At 43.1% G+C, this 25,004-nt stretch overlaps 2 protein-coding genes across 2 annotated transcripts in view; one reads left to right on the top strand and one right to left on the bottom strand.

Annotated features, from left to right (window-relative positions):
• Positions 1–22,357, top strand: part of LOC133516032 (protein unc-80 homolog) — an 82,717-nt gene extending 60,360 nt beyond the window's left edge. Inside the window, exons 55-67 of the mRNA XM_061848716.1 lie at positions 34–150; positions 601–735; positions 1,120–1,243; positions 1,726–1,938; positions 2,165–2,349; positions 3,265–3,430; positions 3,700–3,870; positions 5,890–5,985; positions 6,452–6,559; positions 8,064–8,212; positions 8,842–9,002; positions 14,838–14,956; positions 19,838–22,357. Coding sequence (XP_061704700.1) covers positions 34–150; positions 601–735; positions 1,120–1,243; positions 1,726–1,938; positions 2,165–2,349; positions 3,265–3,430; positions 3,700–3,870; positions 5,890–5,985; positions 6,452–6,559; positions 8,064–8,212; positions 8,842–9,002; positions 14,838–14,956; positions 19,838–19,953 — 1,860 coding nt within the window. The 3' untranslated portion in view covers positions 19,954–22,357. The remainder of the gene's footprint in view (positions 1–33; positions 151–600; positions 736–1,119; positions 1,244–1,725; positions 1,939–2,164; positions 2,350–3,264; positions 3,431–3,699; positions 3,871–5,889; positions 5,986–6,451; positions 6,560–8,063; positions 8,213–8,841; positions 9,003–14,837; positions 14,957–19,837) is intronic.
• On the bottom strand, positions 21,893–24,628 carry LOC133516031 (nucleoporin NDC1). Its single transcript, XM_061848715.1, has one exon. The coding sequence runs from the start codon at positions 24,418–24,420 to the stop codon at positions 22,726–22,728; it is 1,695 nt and encodes a 564-aa protein (XP_061704699.1). The 5' UTR covers positions 24,421–24,628; the 3' UTR covers positions 21,893–22,725.
• Positions 24,629–25,004: the final 376 nt, after the last annotated feature.

Genomic DNA, 25,004 nt, shown 5'->3' with positions numbered 1-25,004 from the left:
CAAGTAAACTCTACTAAGTATTGTATGTTTCAGCGCAACACTGACTGGGACTCTGCGGCAGTACTACTCAAAGGTGTATACGAAACTATGATACGATGTCCGTACGTCATGCATTGGCAGCAAGTTAAGACTCTACTTAACACTGTTCAAGTAAGTCAACTGCATTCATGGCCGGTTTACTAGTTACAATTTCGAAAATTGTTTCGTGATAATCATTGAGTATTCTTTATGCTTCACTTGTGGGGCCTTGAAATTGTTACTCCATATAATCGTAAGTTCAAAATTCGATAGGGACCGTGCGCGTTGGAGGGTCTGCCATCTTGTGGCCTGAATCGGAACCATAAACATGTACATTTACACGTCCCGTGTTTTCTTGTGCATAGTAGGTTCTGCCATCTTTTGGGCTACATCGGAACAATAAACATCACATATACGCCTCGCGCCAAAAATCTGACGGCTCCTGTGCTGCCTCCTATAGTTCATGCACGCTCCCTATAGTCACGCGCCATTGTGCTTGGGGGCTTCAGTGAATTAAATAAAAATATATTGAGTAACTTTCCACTTTAACAAACAAGAAATAAAGTTGTGTTTCCGTTACAGGCTCTAATAGTATCTGAAAACAATAGCGGGGAGAACTTGTCATCTGCGACGGCGGCGCTGATGTCGCAGCCGCCGCCGCCGCACTTCTGCAGCACCGTCGTGCGACTTATAGCGCTTCAAGTCATAAATACTGGAGTAAGATTACTTTTTAGCAACAAGATGTTTTGTCCCTAGGCTAGGTAGATTTGGTAGGGTTAAAATTGTACAACGCTATAACTAAATGCGTATTTGGTCACCCTAGTGTGTACGAAATCTAAAAAGTCAATGCTGCAAAACATAACCCAACTTGTCCGCAAATCACTTCGTTTTTGTGTTCTTCTTCCACGCATGTTTATTAGTCATAAATAGGTACGTTACTTCAGATACAGAATATCTATAATATTAAAATCTACTAATTCAATATTTTATTGAGATTTCTTCACATTACGTTGTTATGAGATAGTTTGATACTCAGATTAAATACTGTACTGGTATTCGCGTATTCAAGTTGCTCCACCTCATTCTGGATTTCTCTTCCAGGACAGCTACTCTTTGGAGCAAATGTGCGGAGGCAGTGCTATTTTTCAGTCAGCGGAGAAAACTGAAAACATGCTAATGAATTTGTTTATGCCTCTTTGTTTGCGAGTGGGAAGCGGGCGGAAAGGTAATCAAATTTAAATGGTTGATTGTATATGTGAGTGCGCGTTGCGAAAGGTTCATGAGTTTCATGACGAATAAATTGCGACCGAGTGAAAAATCTTTATACACCTTTGCGCAAAATCATCATGCGATTTTAAATATTTTAGCGATAAGAAATTGTAGTCAGTGGCCATGATTATTGTGTGAAAACTGCCAATATTTAAAATTACTTATCATTTCATCTGTACTTTGAAGCTGAAATTTTTGTCATATTCAAACTCCGAAAACACTAAAAACATGGAGTTCATGGAAAACGAACCCCATGGCAACTTTTAAGAAGAAAATAAATCTGAGCATGCATAACGTAACTCTCTTTTAAAAGTTGCTGTAGGTTAGGTATTACAAGACCGATAGCAGGCAAAACCTTAAGGAGGTTTGGGTACTGATGCAGAGCACGATTAGACGGATGAAAGCGGACAAGCCTAATATATGTATATTGATGTGCAGATGTGCCCCCGCTGCGGCAGTCGGACGTGTCGTACATCGTGTCCGTGGTGCTGAGCGCGCTGTGCCCGCCCGCCGCGCCGGGCCAGCTGGCCGCCGTCAACGCCAAGCTCAACGCGGCCGAGGCCCGCGCCAACTCGCTCACCTTCACTGGCAGTCGCGACACGCGCAACACCACCAAGCTGTCGCACCAGCTCTACAAGATCGCCTTCCTCGGTGAGATATGGATTTTAAATTCATCGCGGCTGTGTATTATCTTGCTTTTTTCCAAGGGCTATTGCTTTTATGACATTGAATTGAAGATTGGTTAAAAGATTTGAAACATACGTTGTGAATGTTCTGCTGGAAAAATCAATTCACAAATCTCAGAATAATAATAAAAAAATATCTGCTCGTTACGTCTATAACAATTGAACTGGCTAATCTTCCTTTAAAATTGCAGCCCTAAAAGTGCTATGCGCTTGCTTCACCTCGGAGCTGTGTTCGGAGTGGGGCCGCATCGCGCGCGCCATGCGCGACCTGGGCCGCCGCAACGAGGCCGCGGCGCACCTGTGGGACTTCCTCGAGCACGTCGTCACCTACCGCACGCCGCTGTTCGTGCTGCTGCTGCCGTTCATTGTGCACAAGGTACTGTGTGCGTTTCATTTTTGTTGTAAATTCAAGAAATAGTATTAGTTTTAGGAGAGGAAAGTGTTTCGCAAGATCCTGGGACCTATTCAGAGAGATGACGGCACCTGGAGAATCCTGAAAAATGCCGTGATCGAGGAATTAGTGGCGGAGCCCAATATCATCGGCGAAACGAACTGGTTCGGTCAACTACTCAGAATGGGAGAGGATCGGGCTGCCAAGAGGGCGTTCTTGGGACGACCGACCGGTAGCCGTCCGGTGGGTCGGCCCAAGTATCGCTGGAAAGACAGTATGGCAGCGGATCTGCTTCAACTTCGCGTCAATAACTGGCAGGATTGGGACAGGTGGCACGCTTTTTTTTCGGAGGCCAAGATTCTTCTGGATCACTGAGCCAAAATAGTTTTAGTTAGTATTATTTTTTGGTTCATTCCGTTCGTCAGTAGTTTAATAGTTGATATGATATCACAGTAACCATTATTAATGCAGTGCGGGCGCTTGGTGCGGTTCACTAAGCATTAAGTAATCAGCTGTACGTAGCACCCGTGCTGAAACTATTATAGCAAGGCTCTGAAACCGTTTACATTTCCAAACCGTTATCATATACTTGGCACAAAACCTTTCAAATTCGGTTTCGTTCGTAAAACCGGTTTTTAGGAGAATATTTCAATAGAGTTCTTGTCAGATTAATCGGTTTTGAACAATAAAAACCGGTTTCTTCCTATGTCGCTGTCTTTGTTTACGTGGCACACCACCCGGCCAGCCGGCCGTCTCGTCGCTCGTCGATTAAATCGGTTTATTTAGGTTACAATAAAGTTCTTACAACGTTCGCGTTCTTATACCGGAGTAAAACTGAAATAAACCGATTCCTAGCCTTGTATTATAGTGCACGTATTCAGATCTTCCGCATACTCGCAGCTATCCCAGCCGCCCATCGGCGACAACGAGCGGCACATGCAGTTCGTGGTGCGCGAGCGCGTCCGCGGGCTGAAGCTGCCCGCCGCCCGCGCGCGCGGCGCGCTGCTGGCCGAGCTGGCGCGCGACCTGCGCACGCTGCGCGACAAGCACGACCACTGCAAGTTTGGTCAGTATTCTAACTGCACGAGCCTTGAAAACCGACCACAGTGACTTTTCAAATACGCCCTGGTTCACCGCGCAGATTTGCTCGTGACATCTATTCATTCATTTTGGCACTCGCACTTCTGATGCTCACGTCCTCTCGTCCTCGTTCGTTTCATTTTTAATGATCGGTCCGCAATGGTTACAGCCAAGCGAGTATTCTCGTTTGATTTTATAATTTCTAACTTATCAAACTGAAATATTTCGTATTTTAGATGGTGTATTTTATTTCAGAACAAATAGCGGAGAACATAAGCGCGGGCGGCAAGCGCGCGTCTGAAGTGTTCGGACGCGCAGGTGAAAAGGCGGCGCAGCACCGGCCCTCGCTCATCTCCATGCTGGTGGGCCGCTCCGGCCTGCCGCGCACCCCCGACCACCCCTCCGCGCCGCTCTCCGCGCCACGAGGTAACTATATAGGAACATGGCGCGGCCACAAGGCGGCGCAGCACCGGCCCTCGCTCATCTCCATGCTGGTGGGCCGCTCCGGCCTGCCGCGCACCCCCGACCACCCCTCCGCGCCGCTCTCCGCGCCACGAGGTAACTATATAGGAACATGGCGCGGCCACAAGGCGGCGCAGCACCGGCCCTCGCTCATCTCCATGCTGGTGGGCCGCTCCGGCCTGCCGCGCACCCCCGACCACCCCTCCGCGCCGCTCTCCGCGCCACGAGGTAACTATATAGGAACATGGCGCGGCCACAAGGCGGCGCAGCACCGGCCCTCGCTCATCTCCATGCTGGTGGGCCGCTCCGGCCTGCCGCGCACCCCCGACCACCCCTCCGCGCCGCTCTCCGCGCCACGAGGTAACTATATAGGAACATGGCGCGGCCACAAGGCGGCGCAGCACCGGCCCTCGCTCATCTCCATGCTGGTGGGCCGCTCCGGCCTGCCGCGCACCCCCGACCACCCCTCCGCGCCGCTCTCCGCGCCACGAGGTAACTATATAGGAACATGGCGCGGCCACAAGGCGGCGCAGCACCGGCCCTCGCTCATCTCCATGCTGGTGGGCCGCTCCGGCCTGCCGCGCACCCCCGACCACCCCTCCGCGCCGCTCTCCGCGCCACGAGGTAACTATACAGGAACATGGCGCGGCCACAAGGCGGCGCAGCACCGGCCCTCGCTCATCTACATGCTGGTGGGCCGCTCCGGCCTGCCGCGCACCCCCGACCACCCCTCCGCGCCGCTCTCCGCGCCACGAGGTAACTATACAGGAACATGGCGCGGCCACAAGGCGGCGCAGCACCGGCCCTCGCTCATCTCCATGCTGGTGGGCCGCTCCGGCCTGCCGCGCACCCCCGACCACCCCTCCGCGCCGCTCTCCGCGCCACGAGGTAACTATACAGGAACATGGCGCGGCCACAAGGCGGCGCAGCACCGGCCCTCGCTCATCTCCATGCTGGTGGGCCGCTCCGGCCTGCCGCGCACCCCCGACCACCCCTCCGCGCCGCTCTCCGCGCCACGAGGTAACTATACAGGAACATGGCGCGGCCACAAGGCGGCGCAGCACCGGCCCTCGCTCATCTCCATGCTGGTGGGCCGCTCCGGCCTGCCGCGCACCCCCGACCACCCCTCCGCGCCGCTCTCCGCGCCACGAGGTAACTATACAGGAACATGGCGCGGCCACAAGGCGGCGCAGCACCGGCCCTCGCTCATCTCCATGCTGGTGGGCCGCTCCGGCCTGCCGCGCACCCCCGACCACCCCTCCGCGCCGCTCTCCGCGCCACGAGGTAACTATATAGGAACATGGCGCGGCCACAAGGCGGCGCAGCACCGGCCCTCGCTCATCTCCATGCTGGTGGGCCGCTCCGGCCTGCCGCGCACCCCCGACCACCCCTCCGCGCCGCTCTCCGCGCCACGAGGTAACTATACAGGAATATGGCGCGGCCACAAGGCGGCGCAGCACCGGCCCTCGCTCATCTCCATGCTGGTGGGCCGCTCGGGCCTGCTATAGGAACAGACACACCGATTAAATGAGACGTGAATTAGGCTATTCAGAGTTGTAACTGTCAATTCGTTGTCGGACTGTTGCCCAAATTGTACCTCAATCTTAGATACATTTATGCTTGTGAGTGACAGGAATTCAAAAAAATCCATCCAACCATAAAATTTCACTGCAGCTGATGCCTGTTAAATACAAGCAATCGTTTGAAATACCATACGCATACAATTAGGTACTACAACGGCAGAACTACAATGTATATAGGTAGTCGAAACGATACGTACCTAGTACCTTTAGTTTCTACAATTTTCGGTAGAGGACTGCAATGAAACGATTAGTTAACACAAACAGTCTTAACTTTCCATCTGTAGGACCGTATATCTTTGCAAATAATGTCTACGAATTATGAGTTCACAGTGTGAACGATGTTCTCTACCTTTTATATATGGTTTTTATTGAAGGAGGATAAACCTGACATTCATTGCAGAGTCGGTGTCGAGCAGTTCCACGACGAGCCAGCACCTGGTCGGCTTCGACCTGCCGAGTACGCGCGCCGACAACGGCAACAGTTATTCCAACATAGGTACCGTCACCTTACTTAACCTGTCGTATGTGGGTGGGTCAAAAAGTTGTGGGTTCAAGCCTAGGTTGTGCCATATAGAACAAAAAAATCATTTTCGAAAAGATACAAAAAAGTACAGAAGTACTTAATCAGTTTTTGCTGGGCCAATATTCTCTTTGAGATTAACAACCTCTCGTCTGTGCGTGTTTAGGATCCTGACCACATTTTAAGTTTTTGTATACCATATACCATCACCCTGCCATAAGGCCGGGGTCGCAGACGTAGCTCTTTTGAAGTACAATTGCGACCGAGGTCGTTCAAAAATGACCACTCAGAGTTATTAAAACATTTAAACCAACATTTGTGGCTCTTTGCGGTTCCGAAAACTAGCGATTTAATAGAAATAAATAAAACATATACTTTTAATCCATAATGTAACAAAACACACATGTGCATAATGTTCTTGATCAATCTTTTTGATTGGCAGGGTCATCGACGTACGGCAGTGATACCAAAACGGCCAGCACGCCATCATATAGCACCACACAGACTAAACTGCGTTTTGTCTCCTCCGTAGAGTTCAAGTTCACCACCGGTATGCTTATTTATTGATATATATATATATATATACACTTTTACACGATGTAGGCTGCGTTTCCACTAGAAATGTGCGAGGATGCGTAGCGAGAGATGTATTATCTAGTTAAGAACTAATAGATCACTTAATTTGTTTTCCTCGTTCAACGTGTATTGGTTCTTATCAAACACATCCCTTGCTGCGCATCCTCGCACATCTTACGTGAAAACGTAGCCTTATAGGTTTTCAAACATAGCAGAGATAGGCGTGACGATTCAAAAAGAAAAATAAGCATGACAGACTCAATATTCAGGGTAAAAAAAGAAAAACAAAAAACCGGGCAAGTGCTAGTCGGACTCGCGCACTAAGGGTACCATTATTTATAAAAACCGGGCAAGTGCGAGTCGGACTCGCGCTTGAAGGGTTCCGTACTATTATTTATAACAAGCGGCCAAGTGTGAGTCGGACTCGCCCATGAAGGGTTCCGTACCATTTATGACGAATTAAAAAAAACTACTATTACTAGATCTTTGGAAGTGTCTCTCGCACAAACTATTCAGTTTAGAAAAAAATGATATTAGAAACCTCAATATCATTTTTGAAGACCTATCCATAGATACCCCACACGTATGGGTTTGGTGAAAAAAAAAAATATTTTTATTTTATGACTTATTGAAAAAACTACTTACTAGATCTCGTTCAAACCAATTTTCGGTGGAAGTTTGCATGGTAATGTATATCATATATTTTTTTTAGATTTTTCATTCTGTTATTTTAGAAGTTACAGGGGGGGGGGGCACACATTTTTTCACTTTGGAAGTGTCTCTCGCGCAAACTATTCAGTTTAGTTTGAACAGTTTGAACAGTATAGCTCTTATAGTTTCGGAAAAAAGTGGCTGTGACATAATCGGACAGACAGACGGATATGACGAATCTATAAGGGTTCCGTTTTTTGCCATTTGGCTACGGAACCCTAAAAACGGCAAAAAAGATATGTTTGTTGTATGGGAGCCCCCTTAATTATTTATTTTAACATATTTTTAGTATTTGTTGTTATAGCGGCAACAGAAATACATAATCTGTAGAAATTTCAACTGGCTAACTATCACGGTTCATGAGATACAGCCTGGTGACTGACGGACGGACGGACGGATGGATGGACAGCGAAGTCTCAGTAATAGGGTCCCGTTTGACCCTTTGGGTACGGAACCCTAAAAACAACGGGTTGCACTCCGGGAGTACCGGCAGAAGTGAAAACTAGAGTATTAACGTTTTGCACTTTTGATATTTTGGAATGGTTAGGGAATAATTTTGCTCGGATTGCTTTAATTATCAGTATAAAAGTACTATCATTAATGCCCTACTTATTTGCTCAATGCATCAATGCCTGATCGGAATGAATAATAAAATTATCTAATTATGCGTCAATACTATCCTCGATAACTTAAATTATTTCAGCGGCTCTAGTATGACTACCCATGATTACAATCGTCTGTTACAACATGCCACGCCCGGCTTCCAGGCGAGACCTCGCAGACGCCGCTGTCGCCGCTGTCCCCCGGCGAGTGGTCGGGCGAGCGCGGCGACGACGACCGGCCGCGCCTGCAGCGCGCGCACGGGCCCTCCAAGAAGACCTTCAAGTTCCGCCGCAGCCGCCACGCCAAGCCCGAGGTTTGTGGACAGATTATACATGGCGCACTAATCTTTACCTAGGTAATATCGGGGACACATTACGCTGCCACTACTGCCGCCAAAAGGCTACTTTAAAATATAACAGCGATGGATGATATCCCGCATCTCTACCATGTAGAAGATGACGACCTAACGGGGAGGATGTGGAAGATAATTAATAAACACACTTCGTTGGTCTACTTTATATATTACCTACGATTACCCTACTATTCAATATAGTCTATGGCTGCAATACAATATTCGGCTAGCCCTGGCGGCTGCCTCTACTGGAATGCCACTCTGCAGATCTTTTTCAGTCTGAAAGCGACCGCCAGTTCCAAATTCAAATTAGATCTATTGCCAATCCAACGTCAAAGTAGGTTGTAAAGGTGGCATACCTTTGCCCTACAATATATTAGACACTAAAATGTTATAGTCGGACAAACAAGTTTGTCAGTACCTAAAGGCGCGAATTTAAAATTTTCTATGGGACGATAGAACTCGCGTAAATTTTTTTTAAATTTGCCGCTTTTTTCTACTGACGGAAATGGCTTGACTTGAAACTTGTTAAAGTGTGACTGCTTAAAGTATCTCGCAGTAGGTATATGAATATCGTGTGTCGGTGACAGCAGTACAACTCGCGCCTGGAGTCCGACGAGTGCTCGTCCCCGGGCGCCGACAGCACGCCGGCGCGGCGCGCCTGGCCGCCGCTGCTGGCGCCCGCCGCCGCCAACACCGACACCTCGTACGACAGCGAGATCTCGCAGACCTCCTCCACCTCGGGATACAGGCGAGTATATCGTGTGTCGGTGACAGCAGTACAACTCGCGCCTGGAGTCCGACGAGTGCTCGTCCCCGGGCGCCGACAGCACGCCGGCGCGGCGCGCCTGGCCGCCGCTGCTGGCGCCCGCCGCCGCCAACACCGACACCTCGTACGACAGCGAGATCTCGCAGACCTCCTCCACCTCGGGATACAGGCGAGTATATCGTGTGTCGGTGACAGCAGTACAACTCGCGCCTGGAGTCCGACGAGTGCTCGTCCCCGGGCGCCGACAGCACGCCGGCGCGGCGCGCCTGGCCGCCGCTGCTGGCGCCCGCCGCCGCCAACACCGACACCTCGTACGACAGCGAGATCTCGCAGACCTCCTCCACCTCGGGATACAGGCGAGTATATCGTGTGTCGGTGACAGCAGTACAACTCGCGCCTGGAGTCCGACGAGTGCTCGTCCCCGGGCGCCGACAGCACGCCGGCGCGGCGCGCCTGGCCGCCGCTGCTGGCGCCCGCCGCCGCCAACACCGACACCTCGTACGACAGCGAGATCTCGCAGACCTCCTCCACCTCGGGATACAGGCGAGTATATCGTGTGTCGGTGACAGCAGTACAACTCGCGCCTGGAGTCCGACGAGTGCTCGTCCCCGGGCGCCGACAGCACGCCGGCGCGGCGCGCCTGGCCGCCGCTGCTGGCGCCCGCCGCCGCCAACACCGACACCTCGTACGACAGCGAGATCTCGCAGACCTCCTCCACCTCGGGATACAGGCGAGTATATCGTGTGTCGGTGACAGCAGTACAACTCGCGCCTGGAGTCCGACGAGTGCTCGTCCCCGGGCGCCGACAGCACGCCGGCGCGGCGCGCCTGGCCGCCGCTGCTGGCGCCCGCCGCCGCCAACACCGACACCTCGTACGACAGCGAGATCTCGCAGACCTCCTCCACCTCGGGATACAGGCGAGTATATCGTGTGTCGGTAACAGCAGTACAACTCGCGCCTGGAGTCCGACGAGTGCTCGTCCCCGGGCGCCGACAGCACGCCGGCGCGGCGCGCCTGGCCGCCGCTGCTGGCGCCCGCCGCCGCCAACACCGACACCTCGTACGACAGCGAGATCTCGCAGACCTCCTCCACCTCGGGATACAGGCGAGTATATCGTGTGTCGGTGACAGCAGTACAACTCGCGCCTGGAGTCCGACGAGTGCTCGTCCCCGGGCGCCGACAGCACGCCGGCGCGGCGCGCCTGGCCGCCGCTGCTGACGCCCGCCGCCGCCAACACCGACACCTCGTACGACAGCGAGATCTCGCAGACCTCCTCCACCTCGGGATACAGGCGAGTATATCGTGTGTCGGTGACAGCAGTACAACTCGCGCCTGGAGTCCGACGAGTGCTCGTCCCCGGGCGCCGACAGCACGCCGGCGCGGCGCGCCTGGCCGCCGCTGCTGGCGCCCGCCGCCGCCAACACCGACACCTCGTACGACAGCGAGATCTCGCAGACCTCCTCCACCTCGGGATACAGGCGAGTTTACAGCTTATTAACGTGATGGTACTCGTACATTCTAATTTACAATGTTGGCCACCGTTATTTGTGTTCTCATCAGCTCGGGTCCTTTTCGCACCGGAATGCGGGTTATTCCCACTAGCTGCAACCAAGTTGATACCAGTGGTAACTACTGGGAAAAAAATCCCAGTTCCCACCAAACCAACTTGTTTGATACCACTGGTAAAAGGTACTGGTAACTGGTGGGAACAACCCCGGAATACAGACGTATTTACACCCTACGACCGTGATGTTAAAGTCTACTGAAAAGTCCCAGTAGTTACCACCAAACCAAGTTATTGGTACCACTGGTAAAAGGTGGGAAAAATAAGTCCCAATAGTTACCACTGGTAACAACTGAGTGGTAACTAGTGGGAATAACCCCGGGATACAGATGTGTTTACACCCTACGTAGTGCTAGCGGTACGCCTAAAAACGCTGGAAATAGTGTTAAAAGCATGAAAATTCGTACGATTAATCTTTAGTCCATTTAAATGAATTTGACCCGAAGCACCAAAAAAATAAAAAAATTGAGGAGTTATGACGTCATCTTTTTTTTTGTTCAGAAACCTATCATGTGTGGTATTCAATGAAAGGGCATTCTAAGCCGGTTCCAAAAATATATCACATCATTACATTTCAGTCACTTGTATTAAAATAAAATTAAAATAATTTTCAAAACCTAAGAATAAGATAAGTGAGAACCTGTAATTGGCTCTGTAATTCTATTGGAAGTTCTAGATATATATAGCGCTGTTGGTTTTCCAAAATAAATAAATAAAATATAGCAAGTTTGCAGGGGCGGATTAAGAAGGCGCGGGGCCCTTAGCACAATAGCTTGCGGGGCCCCCTGGTTCGAAAAAAAAATGATTAAGTGCGAGTCGGACTCGCACCCCGAGGATTCAGTACCATCACAACATTTTTACGATGTCTTAATATTTTTCGACTCGTTCTCGATTAGTTTTTAACATAATTATTATGCAGTGTATTTTTTAGGGTTTCGTAGTCTCCTGGAAACTTATAGTTTCACCATGTCCGTCTGTCCGAGGGTTTGCTCCGCGATCGTTAGTGCTAGATAGCCGTAATTTGGCATGGATAAATCATGCATTGCGACAGAACAGTTAAATAAAAACTATACAAAAATTAGGGTACCTCCCATACAAAATATTTTTTCTTTGACCCTATAGTGTGGCATATGGTTGGATAAGGTCTTTCAAAACGAATAACGGTCTCCAAAAACCTTTTTTATTAGTTATTACTTTCGGAAATAATCGCTCCGAAAGAATTTTTTTTATTTATTTTATTTAGCCATTATAAAAGTGCCTAATCTTAATAAAGTTGTTAGTTGTTGTTATTTTATCACAGTTCCTTTGTTCTATATAGATTTCCTCCTAACCTTCGGTTTTCATCAACATTGTATTGTCACCGATTTTTCCCTAGTAAGTGAATTTTTAACAACAAATTTTGACAAATGGTCAAAAAAATAGTTTGCAGATTTTGAACAACTTACGAGTATTGCAAGTTAAATGAAAGCATGTAGGGATCCTGTTTAACAACATCAATATTAGGTATTAAGTTTAATAAAAGCTTGTAAAAATAGGTGAAACGTGAGTCGGATCTACAATAAGAAGTGGGAACTAATGGCTAAGTGAGCCAAAAAACAAGGCCGAAGGCTGAGCCCCACGAGCTGAATATCCGGACCAAACGATTTCGTAGCGTTCCCGTGCGAAGCTGAAGGCCAAGCTGCAGGAAAGCAGAGCCTAGAATGAAACCAATGCCAGAGTGTGAACGAGGCCGTAGGCCGAGTTCCGTATAAGGGCGGAGGCCCGGAGCGTTCTATCGCGGCGCGCCACCATGCAAAGGCGGAATTGCAGGAGAACAGAGTTTGGAATTGAACCAATGTGATCTCGGCTCGCCTGATGCTCGGCCTTAGTTCTTGCTCGAAAGTGCGACTTGCTGGGATGCTTTGGGTATCGGGCCCTATGTAGGGCTTTACACCCGGCCTACGCGAATTCAAAGCCCTGCATAGGGGCCCCGCTGTTCTTTTTATAACGGCTTTGCAGCAACTCGGCATATTTTAGGCGCTCGGCCAGCCGTAGAAGAGCGCGTCCTTTGGCCTACTACGGGCTCAAAGCTGATCATCATTAGGCATTAGCTGTAAGGTGCAATGTGTTATTTGAAATAATAAATAAATAAATCATCCTTCCTTGCTTTTCACTAATATGTTTTTAACACAGTATCTTCTTTTGTTCGTTTCCGAGCTCTGATGTTTCCTGCAGCTTAGCCATGCACAAAAGTTTTGAGACACTGCACATTCGGTTTTATGCTAAACTCTGCTCTTAGTCTTTGCGTAAGCCTAAAAATTATTTTAATTTGGTATCGTCATAAAGAAAAATATATGATAATAACAAATAATAATAATTGATCAATGTTGTTACTGACTTACGAAACAAATACATTGTAAATAAAATGTGATAGTACAGGATCCGCGGAGTGCGAGTTCTACTTGAACTTGGCCGGTTCCGCGTGCCGAAGTCGCATGGTCAGGGTCGGAGTGCGGGGCCCCCCTGGGCGCGGGGCCCTTAGCATATGCTTTTTCTGCTATTCGGTTAATCCGCCACTGCAAGTTTGAGCTCCTCCAGATACAATACCGTTGAATTATTTTTTGTAACATATACCTCAAATAATACCTAATATCCTCATATCTAACCCCAACAAAGGAATTTCGAAAATATTTAGAAGTAGCATTTTAAAAAAAAACATTATTAATTGTGATCCATCTATCAAAATATTATCAGTATAAATATTTGTAGGATTAATAATATTTTCAACACCTGCACTCGTTGAGAGACCCCGAGACAGGCCGCGAACGAGTGTGTAAATACATGCTGCTCTCTTCTCGCCTCGCCGTCTCGTCTCGTGCTTCTCCGATTGGATCCGAGCGGTGCCGAAACTCTTTGAGAGCGGCTCTCTACTTACTTTTATCTACTGATGGAAATGGTTTGACAGACTATATTTCTTTGAGCAGCATAGACAACGTCATTGACCGTAAGGCCCCATTCGCACGAGAGTACGAGAGCTTAAAGAGCGTCGCGTTAAATCTCGACGTTGGCGCTTTTTTACCGTTTCTAATATTCGTGTTCATATGAACGCTTAAAAATCACTTGTGAGACGTACTCCCTGCCTTTTGAACGATCGAAACGAACGAACTTGAAACGAACGAACTTTATATATGAGGATATATGTCTGTGAAGTTGGCATATCAAAGTCTAGCAGATCAAGTTTTTATTGGAGTTCTATTAGCATGCACCATATATTATTAGGTATTATTTGAGGTATATTTTACAAAAAATAATTCAACGGTATTGTATCTGGCGGAGCTCAAATTTGGTATATTTTGAAATTATTTTAATTTTAATTTAATACAAGTGACTGAAAAGTAATGATGTGATATGTTTTTGGAACCGGCTTAGAATATCCCCTTTCATTTAATACCACACACGATAGGTTTCTGAACAAAAAAAAATTTTACCATACAAAAAAAGATGACGTCAATACTCCTCAATTTTTTTTATTGTTTTGGTGCTTCGGATCAAATTATTATTATTTTTTTTTTAGTTTTTTTCACAAATTACAATATACAATGTACCTATAATTAAAGTTTCGCCAAACTTTAAAACAGTTTGTTGGCGATGGATTAAAGATCAATCGTACCGATTTTCATACTTTTATTTTAACACCATTGGCAGCATTTTACTGATTTCCGGGGTGAACCGCTAGGACTAACGACCGTGATGTTAAAGTCTTCATTCGGTTTTGACCGCAGCGCAGTTACATGCCAAGGCGTTATCTATCCTCCTCGGAATACAATTAAATTCTCACTTTTCCGTCATGAGGTCATTACGCTTGAGTGTATTTCATGTGGTTACGGTGCTAGACATATTCGATTAATTATTAATTATTTAGTCTATGTAGCGCATGCCATGCATGTTCCTTTTATTCGCTTCGTTTTAAAATGTAAACCTTAAAACCATCCACACAACTATAATTCAAAATCTCCCAACCTAACCCCAATATATTAGTTCAGATGCATTATTTGAATGACGTAGTCCAAAGGCAAAATATTTTCGTGAACGGAAGAAAAAACCCAGACAATACCAAACAGAACATAGATATTGATACCTACCTAGTTACGTATTGAACGTTCGGACCATAGTTGTAGTATTTGACTATTTGGGAGGTTTTACGGGATCGATTCTGTTACACCGCACTGTGGTTTTCCACCTGTAGGTAATGTGGGTCTATATTATGCCGACAGAGAGAGCTACAGCCTGCAGGCGTCGATGACGGAGTCGCCGGGCGGCTCGGCGCGCGCGGCGCTGGCGTCGCCCGAGCCGCCGTCGCAGCGCACGGCCACGCCCACGGCCAGCCCCGACGGTAAACACGCCTTCGTATGTATACCTCATACCCGGTGTCGTTCCGCTGTCTCCTCCTTCCAAGCCAGACATGTATGGGTACGTCGAGATGAAGGTCACAAATGCCGCTCGTTTATTGCAGGCATATCTGCTCTGCCATAATTATAGCATTACTGGTTTCATGCGCCGGCCGTTATGCATCACATTGCAGATTCAATTTCAAAAGTAGATAATGAAGCTGCTAAGTAATAGCTTGGTATCTACCTACCCCCTTATTCATAAACATGTACTAAAGTTACGATGCCGCTGATCATCGTTTGTCCCTTTACGACGTATTGGTATGATGGAAAGGGACAAACGGTGATCAGCGGCATCGTAACTTTAGTACACGTTTATGAATAAGGGGGTTAGTGTTTATTTCACTGATAACTATCTTGGTGTCGACTAGTATCGAGATGTATTTGAATGTCGGTACTATAGGTTCCTACATTTTTCATGCTGTATTTTGGGATGACTGCACCATAGACGGAATAAGAATTCCCACAAAGTGGTGCAAATTAGTGTACCAATATTGCACCCTTTTTGAACTTCTTTGTATTCCTATATCTATTATGACTATTACCTAAAAGATCTGGAAAAAATAGCAGACCCGTACAAGCTTTCAAACTCACTTTCTTTTAATTTTTTACTCACACATCTTTGGTCACCTACCTGTTTATAATGTTTCGCATATCTTACATTATTTACTTACAATTTGACTCTTGTGTGCATGGGGTGAACGTGTAAAATTTTTGGTCTAAGACGCATGATATTACTATGCTTGGTTAGATGATCTGGTATCTGTTGTCACAGCGCACTTTACGTTAAGGTGGTTCGATTTTCATACAAAAAACAATCGCTATTAATTAATTAATTACACAATATTATTACATAAATAGTTGCGCATCTATCTACTTTTGAATTTTCATTTGCGCTAAATTAATAGAAAAACTTTGTTTCATACAGAAATCATGCAATAATCAACGTTATATTTTTATAAATTTTACTCATGTGTGTGTGACAAATGTCGTGTACAAATACATTGCGGCGTTGCCACTCCATGCCTCGGCCGGCCATCGGCGCGACGTTGCGATGTTTGACGCGTTTATAGCTGACTCTGTCGACACTGACACTCAGTGTGACCAGGCGTACGATAATTGTCGTACATGTACGATAATTTGGGCCCCGGTATGACGTAATGTTCCAAAGAGCATTATCGTACACTAAAGTACTATAATTTCAGCCCTTGGATGATGCCAAGTCTAGTAATTTGAAGCAAAATATGACACTTTCTCTCAGAAATAGGCTAAAATTAGTATCTTTTGGGTGTTCGGCTCCTTGGTGTAAGTTTAAAATGTCACAATTTCCTGTGTATACCGTTTGAGTCTATCCCAAAAATACACAAACATAAACAGATTTTTTACGCAATTTAGACGAAAATTGTCTTTTTTTATTATTAATTGGAAATTTAAGCTTATTTTACTAGACATTTTTAGGGGCTGCCTTTTTGATTGGCGTACGATATTTTTTTCAACGGTACAATAATATTGACACTCAAGTACGATAATTCTCTTCCGCTCACCTGGCAACACTGCTGAAACTTGACAGGACCTGGGGGCCTACCGCGAAAACCTAAATTCGCAAATTGCGGGGATCTTTCTCTTTTACTCTCACTAAGACGTAATTAGAGTGACAGAGAAAAATGCCCGAAATTGACGAATTTCGATTTTCCCGGTAGCCGCCCTGGTGCTTGAGGTACTTGATAGAAAACAACGCTGCCGCATGTTCTGAATTGTGATTTTATGTGTTTTTGGATTGAAAATGAAAAAACAAAAAAACGTCTAAATCAAGTTACAAAAATCCTCGATATTCTGGTCCGCGAAAAACCAGGAAAAGTATAACTGTAATTGGAGTCTACAAAAATGACCAATTCATAGAAAATATGACCTAGAAACTAGTTCACTTTTATAAAACTCAATTTTGCCCGAGATTGTACTTAGGCGAATACCTATGGGAGCTAAGTGTATTGATCTTGAATAATTAGTTGGCTAATACATATATGACTCCAACATGATATGGACATTTACATCATAACTATTATACCTAGTTGGTTACTAAGTTCTGTTACTCGATTTCTTTCTTTCTTCCTAGCGTTGTCCCAGCATATTGCCACGGCTCAATGGAGCTTGTGGTCCGCTTTGACAACTAATCCCAAGATTTGGCGTAGGCACTAGTTTTTACGAAAGCCACTGCCATCTGACCTTCCAACCCAGAGGGTAAAACTAAGCCTTGTTGGGATTAGTCCAGTTTCCTCACGATGTTTTCCTTCACCGAAAAGCGACTGGTAAATATCAAATGATATCTGTTCTGAAGTTCTGTTACTCGATTTGCAACCTCTTTATTTCCGTTAAAACAAATGCTACCGAAAAAATAAAAAATGAAGTAATGTGGTGGATTTGTGAGCTATAATTATATACCACACATAACGCTTATCTCGTCGTATCTATAATGAATTGGGGCCTAAAAGAGAATCGTATTCCAATTTTTTGAAACGCTTGTATTACTTTCTATATTAACTAAAAGTTGTATAAAAATTCAGCTTTTATATGTACTAAAAACGGCTTTAAATATGTTAAGTTAACAAAATATATTTTGACAGATGCTTTCGCGACCAAGACGCTCTTTGAAAAATGTGTGACGTCACAGTTTATGGTTTGACACATAACTACATACACACATAGAAGATACGAACTGTCAACTGATATTTGTCATTTGTTGTTAATCGCCTAACTGTCAACAGTGTCACTCCGAGAGTTGTGACGTCATCAGAATCTTCAATGACGTTTCGAGTTTGGTCACGTGACGTGTGCCAAAAGATATTTTAAATTCAATATTTACAAAAATATGGTCATTACAGGTCCCCTAAAAGTAGTTTAACATGTTCTTATAATCCAAAAGATTTTTTTGGGATACAATTATGCCCTAAGATTTGTAGATGGAAACAACCCTATTGCGTTGCACAAATGTGGGCACCCGCCAAACATGATTTTGGGTGTGTCATACTCGGGGCTAACACAGATTCATTTCTGTGAAAAAGGTGTGAAAACCGAAAACTGGAAACCGTTCTCGAACCAATAGTGAAGCCCTTAAGCCACACCCTATTTCAAAACCAGCCATGGATCTTTGAACAGGACTCAGCTCCTGCACATAAGGCAAAAACAACTCAAGCCTGGTTTCGAAGGAACAAAATTGTTTTTATTGCCCACGAAGACTGGCCGTCCTCCAACCCGGACCTAAACGCTAAACCCCCTGGATTATGCCATATAGCAGGTTATTGAGGAGAAAGCCTGTGCTAAATCCCACACAAATCTTAACTCCCTCAAGCGGGCCATAGTTAAGACAGTGACGGAATTAGACATGACAATCGTGCGTGCCGCTATTGATGACTGGCCTCGTCGTTTGAGGGCCTGTGTCAAAGCCAGAGGAGGCGATTTTGAATGATATTGTCATATGTAATTCCTGATTTTGTGTACTTCATTTTAATATATACTTTATTAAACTTTCGTTGGTATATTTTATGTAGATAAAGATTATTGCAGTAACAGAATTTAATAACCAACTAGGTAGAAAACAACGAAATACATAAACACATAAATTGGATATGATGTGATCCGTTGAATGAAATTGGCAATAAATAAAATGAATAAATAATTTTCTATCTCTAGGCATTGTGTGAAACTTCTAGTTGTGTCTAAATATCGGGAAATCAATAATATAAACAAACATGGTAAATATCTCATTTCTTTTTATAATGGTTAAAAATAGAAGGCCATGCAATTTTGTAACTCACTGTAATTTAATTTAATGTATCGTAAATTTTTTTTTTAATTCTACTGTAAAATAGTACCTACTTTTTTAAAGGCTGGGCAGTAAGGGATTGCTTCAATTTTAGAACAAAACAGCGTTTTTTTTTGAAAAAAATACCGGAAAATCTGACTTACAAATTTGGACTTTCTTAGGTTCATTCTACTTAGAATCTTCTCCACCCTAGCATTAAAAAAAGATATCCTAAAATATCCATACATAAAACTAAAATTTCAATACAAATTTTCGGGTTTTTTTAGCACGAGGATTGATTATGCTAGTGATTCTGAGTTGGAAGAACCCAAAAATATCATGATGTGTGAGAATCAGATTTTTAATATTTTAATGGAAAACGGTCATATTTCTCATAAAATAATTTATTAATAATAGGTACTTGATAATACTGATAACAAAAAAAAATTAATGAGTCTCGAACCCACATCCTCTTGCATGTATTTCCACGTACATACCGCAACGCTATTGAAGCCTACTCACGCTGTGCCAAATTGTCTACTACAAGGATCCCAGTAAGACTGTTTGAATGTGTGAGTGATACTTAGAAATAGAGTCAAGAAACATTCTGTCGACATTAAGGGGTAGTTTTTGTACAATGAAGTGTTCAATGTTTGTTGTAATAGTTCAATATTTATTTAAAGAGTGCGCTAAACATAATTTACAGTATAGAAATACCAAGACTACTCCACAAAAAAATTAAAACTCAAAATTTGCAATTGTGGCACCATCTAGTGAGGTTTAAGCTTTGGGTAACCTAGTCGAACCACCTTAATACTCATTTATTTTTAATCTATTGTCAAGGCAATGTGGGATTAGGAACGTCAACACAGTTATTTTTATGACTTTTTCTTCTCTTTTGCCATCTAAATTTGGTACCTACTTATTTTAGAATACAAGTCATTATTCAAGTCTAGCGGTTTGAACATAGTTGCTATTCTGTCAAGTTTTATTTTTTAAATGAATTAATAAATAAATAATTTCCCAGCATCTATAAGCGAATCGGGCACGTCGTCCGCCGAGCGCACGGCGCTGCTGGGCGCGGCCAGCCAGCGCTCGCTCCTGCTCAGCAGCGAGCTGCGCGACGAAGACACACTGCTGTAATCACCACACATACAGACTGGAGTTCCGAAGTGCCGACCACGCAGCGAAGACACAGCAAGTGTAGATTGCGACAAAGTAGACCGACAATGACGGGTCGTTTCGAAGATTCTTAGGTCTTTGGCCAGCAGAGGACGTCTTTATATGTTTTCGATAGGACTTCCGGTTCGAGCGCCATCGCCATCTTGATAGTTATTAATTCCTCGTGATTAATTCCTTTTTTTTGCCTCATTAATATTGTTTAAAGTGTAATGTCGATAGCTTAATATACAGTAAACTAATGTAGTAGTGTGTAGTGGAGAATTAATCATGAAATGCGTTTAAACACCATTTTGGAGTCAACAGCCAGTAGTCCACATACTACTTGTAAAATCTACTAGCTATCGCTTTACAAGAGCTAATAAAATCACCGCACAATGTTTTGTACTAACCGTACAATTTTTGTCTTATTTAAAACTCATAATACCTTGATACTGGCGAAATAGTCCCACTTGACTGAAGGCATAATTTTAAAATAATGAATTAATGAAGTCTTCGATAACTTTAAAACGTCTTTAGCCCATAACATAACATGGCTGTTGTTTTTGTACACATATGACTGCATTTACAAAGAACGAATCTGGAATAAAGTTACTGGACAACTTCACCAAGTTAGTTGTCAAGTCATGAAATAAAAACATAACTAAACTACTTATAGGTATTTGAATGATACATACAATTCTTATATGAGGAAATAAAAGACGAAATATACACACACGGACACCACCCACTAACACAATATTTCTTTTTTCTACTTGTCGACTGTATTAATGGTTCAATTAAGATTTCGTATACCAAACTATAATTGCGTACTTTTCATGTATGGGCTCCCACTCAACTATGAGATTCATTTCGATACGCTGCAGTCAACTATAAAAAAAATACCAATCACGTGCCGCCGCGCTCCCATAGAAAACACTAAATGGGCACGGGGCGGGAGCGCGTTTATGTCTACATTTTTGTCTTCTGATATACTTACCAAAACTTCATTAAATATTTAGGTTTTATAGTACAAAAAGGATTATTATACCTACTCGTAGAAAAAGTATTTTATACAATAATAATATAAGCTTGATGCTTTTCAATCTCGTCTTACTTAGGCAACTCGGCAAGCTTCGTTGCCTAAACATGTTACTCGATTGAAAAGCTCTGTCATCACGGATCACGATTGTATAAAATACTATTAATGATGAGATCTAGATTAAAAAGAACCTACAGCATACAATGCCAAGAACATGAATTTATAATATAACAATATTAAGTATTATATAAATAAATAAAATGTGAAAATGCTTATGTATGATCATGCGATAACTATTAAAGGTATTTTTCAAAGGGCAACGGTGAAATAATTGAGCTGAACATGACTTTACTGCTATAAAGAATCAAGTTGTAATAACGAATGTTGTCAATTTATGTTAATCTCGAATTGTTAATGCAATTTCTTTTACATATATTAACATGTTTAGTATTTGAAGGGTACTGTCTATGTCTTTAAAATGTTAATGTAAATAGGGAGGTAGTTGTTGATAATAGACTGGAATACCAATTTAGTTGAGCACTTAACATAATTATAATATTTATAGTCTGTGCCTAACTGATTCATGGGCACCTGGAGGAGTGCAAAGGGGTATGTGCTTACACAGTGAGTGAGAACAAAAAAAAACAACTATGTAATAAAATAGGCGAATTGCGTAATGTGTAATACGCCCTAATAAATGCACCCTTCTGTTATTCTGGCCAGAAGACAAAACAAAATGACGACAAACCATAATTTTGATGAACATACAGCCTTTTATGTAAGTCTTAAAAGTGTTTTAAGATTGTACTAACTCAATAAGTATAATGAGAATATACGAAAATAGGATAGTGTAAGCTGAACAGAAAATAACAAAAGCACAAATTTGTTTAATAATTTAATTATTCATGCTAACCTTACATCAAACACATTTGTATTATAAATTAATATTCTCAAGGAAGTTGTCTTATCCAAAGATGAATTAAAGCAATACCAAATGTGAACTAGTTAAATCATAGTTAAATATACTGATAAGAATATTAGCCTTATCAACAGCAAATTAAACTAGAAATCCATCAATATCATAAAAAAATGAAAATTGTTTGAATCTTATAACTTTTCTTTTGATGATACCTAAATTAAGTGACACATGAGTTTCATTGACTGAGTGACAAGTCTGTGATCAAAGTAAAAAAACAACTGTTATAAGTACCAACATATAAAAAAACATCTAACTTTTAACTACCTGAGCGAAATAATAGATGGTGCAGTTATATTATGTTTGATAATAACTATACGTTGTTTATTGATGTTGTAGAAGTTTTAATAAAAAATATGTTCATAAAGCAATATTTTTTTTATTTACATCTTGAAACTATTTGTTACTTGAAGGTTGCAGGGAGTGCAGTTGACCAACAGAGATTGAAAATTGTACCTAAATGTCCCCCCCTCGCCCCGCCTGAAATCAACTATCTGCATGACACTCTTGCTAGACAGTATTTCTGAGGCTTGTATGCCTATCCACAATATTACATGGCCACTTTATGATTGAATTAATTCTTAATGTCTTAAATAGTTTGTACCATACAAAAGTATTTCATGGAAAGTATAAGCCATCTAAATCACCACAGACTGGCACAGACTTAACTAAAACAAATTCTAAACTTAGGTGATATAATTAGTTATAAACAGTGATAAGGTAAAATATTCTACAACAGTCAGGGTTCTTTACACAATAAGAATGGTTGAACAGCAATTTGTACATCAGGATCCATGGGTATCTCATGGAAATACTTTGAAAAAGTGATAACTATTTTATATATACTCCTTTTAACTGAAGTCATGAGAGCAGACTTCATTTTGATAGCAAACACATCGTTCAGAATGTGTTTCTTTGGCACCAGTCCTAGCTTAGTTAACTTGTCTAAATTGCTCTTGAGGTTTATTAATGCTGAAATCACAACTGGCAAGTCATTCTGTACCACACCATACTTATCTTCCTTTAAGGATGCGGCCACAATGAATGCCAGCCCCTCGCATGTCCACATCACTGGCTGAGCCTGCATTAGCAAGAATTTGAGTTTGGTGTCTGTCAGCTCCCCAAAGAAGTAACTGATGCCTGGCTTCTGGCATATCCTCTGTAGCAAACCATTGAATTCCTCTTTAAGAGCTTTTGCAAATGTCATCTCATTAATTCTATTTTTATTAAGATTATAATTATAATCTTTTGGCATATCAGGAGTTTGTGCCAAGTTTCTTAAATTTGTAGAATAAAGTGGCCCTGAAGGGGGTGTGATGTTCATGTTCTTTTGTGAGTTGCCAACCTCAATTGGTTTCGCATCACTATTAATGTTTTCCAATTCTTTTGTATAGCTATTGATTATGTTTAAACAAGAATCTAAGATGTGATTCCAATTTCTTGGGTGACCTCCTGGCTGTGACAGTATAAAGATCTGCATTCTTCTTGTAGAGTCCATCTGAGACACTATCTTCAAGTCTTGAGCCCCTAAATATCCAGTAAATTGTGTTCTCTGAGCTAATGCAGCATACAGGGTAAGACCAGTTTCTGATTCAATTTGAAACTTCATTGGTTCTGTCAACACTATGTTAAAGATTGTTCTCATGGTATACACTGAGATGAAAAACAAACTGGTGTAGAACCAGAGTCCAATCCAAATGCCAGATCTTATCAAGTTTAATATATTGTCCAATGGAGCATCTTCCAGGTACAAGCTGTAGACTTCAGAAACAACACTTCTGGGCTTGTGGCCCCACAAGTAGTAACATAAGCAGAAATACACAACAGGCATTACAGAATTCTTAAATCCCATAGACAATATTCTTCCGATAGCTTGTTTCAACTGTTGGAATTTATTTTGATACACATGTGGAAACATTAGCATGGGTGTACTAAAAATATGTGCATTTAAAAAATAATAGAGACCCATCCACATCCCACCAAATTGTAAAAAGAGACTTTGCTCCATGAGACATTGGCCATCATAATTTTCACATTTCTTTTTAAGCACATTAAAGTTGCTTTTAGCAAGAGACGAATACAGGCTCATTGTAAAGTAACCACTTAATGCATACAAAATGCTGAATATAACATTTTGGGTTGTGAATAAATTCAAAAACATAGAAAACCTGGTGAAGTACTTAGGCAAAGGAACCATGTAGTAGCTCCCATAAATGTATGCTTGAAAAAACGAAACCAATCCCAGCAGCACAATATTCAGGCTCATTTTCCATCCAAATATATCATTAAGGGTCGATGCGAACCATGTTAGTGGATGTAGTATGTCCACCTGTATAAAAAACACCAACACAACAGCGAGAAATATTTGAAGTCCGAGATTCCATAGCACTGCAGTTACGAGTCTTTTGGAAAATATTTCACTTTTAGACTCCATACCGGCACCCTTACTAGGTTATTTTGACGAATGTTAAAGTATTATAGCATCCAAACCGTTAGTTTTATCGCCAAATATTGCCGATCAATTTAGACACCACTAGTTTCATAAATCGTAGTATTTTATGCGTTTTAACGTTTATTAAACCAACTAAAAGTGAAATCAATCAACGGTCGCAACGCTAGAATAGTGATTATATGCTCTTTGCGCTAGAACAGATTGACAGCTTTTCAAACAAAATTTGGGGTGTGTTCAGATTTCCATCTGATTAACCCCAAATTAACGTTGTAGCAGGAATTAAAACGCTAGAATTTAACAATAACATATCATCTTGTATCGACAATTAAATATTTATTTTATGACTATTTTCATATTAAAATTTGATAAATTCTGAGTATGGCCTGGTATGGCCCCTATATACTTACTTTATTCTTTGGTGTGGCCCGCAATTTCATTTATCTTGGTTTGGGCTAATAACAAAACGCTCCTCCACAGCGCCATAAAATATTATATATATGCTATTTGGGTATTATCTGAAAACGTTGACGCTATGAGCTGATAACATTAATAAATAACATATTTCT

The sequence above is a fragment of the Cydia pomonella genome, chromosome 3 (genome assembly GCF_033807575.1).
Source record: "Cydia pomonella isolate Wapato2018A chromosome 3, ilCydPomo1, whole genome shotgun sequence".
In the NCBI taxonomy this organism is placed as follows: domain Eukaryota; kingdom Metazoa; phylum Arthropoda; class Insecta; order Lepidoptera; family Tortricidae; genus Cydia; species Cydia pomonella.
This window is presented reverse-complemented; position numbering and strand designations above follow the sequence as displayed.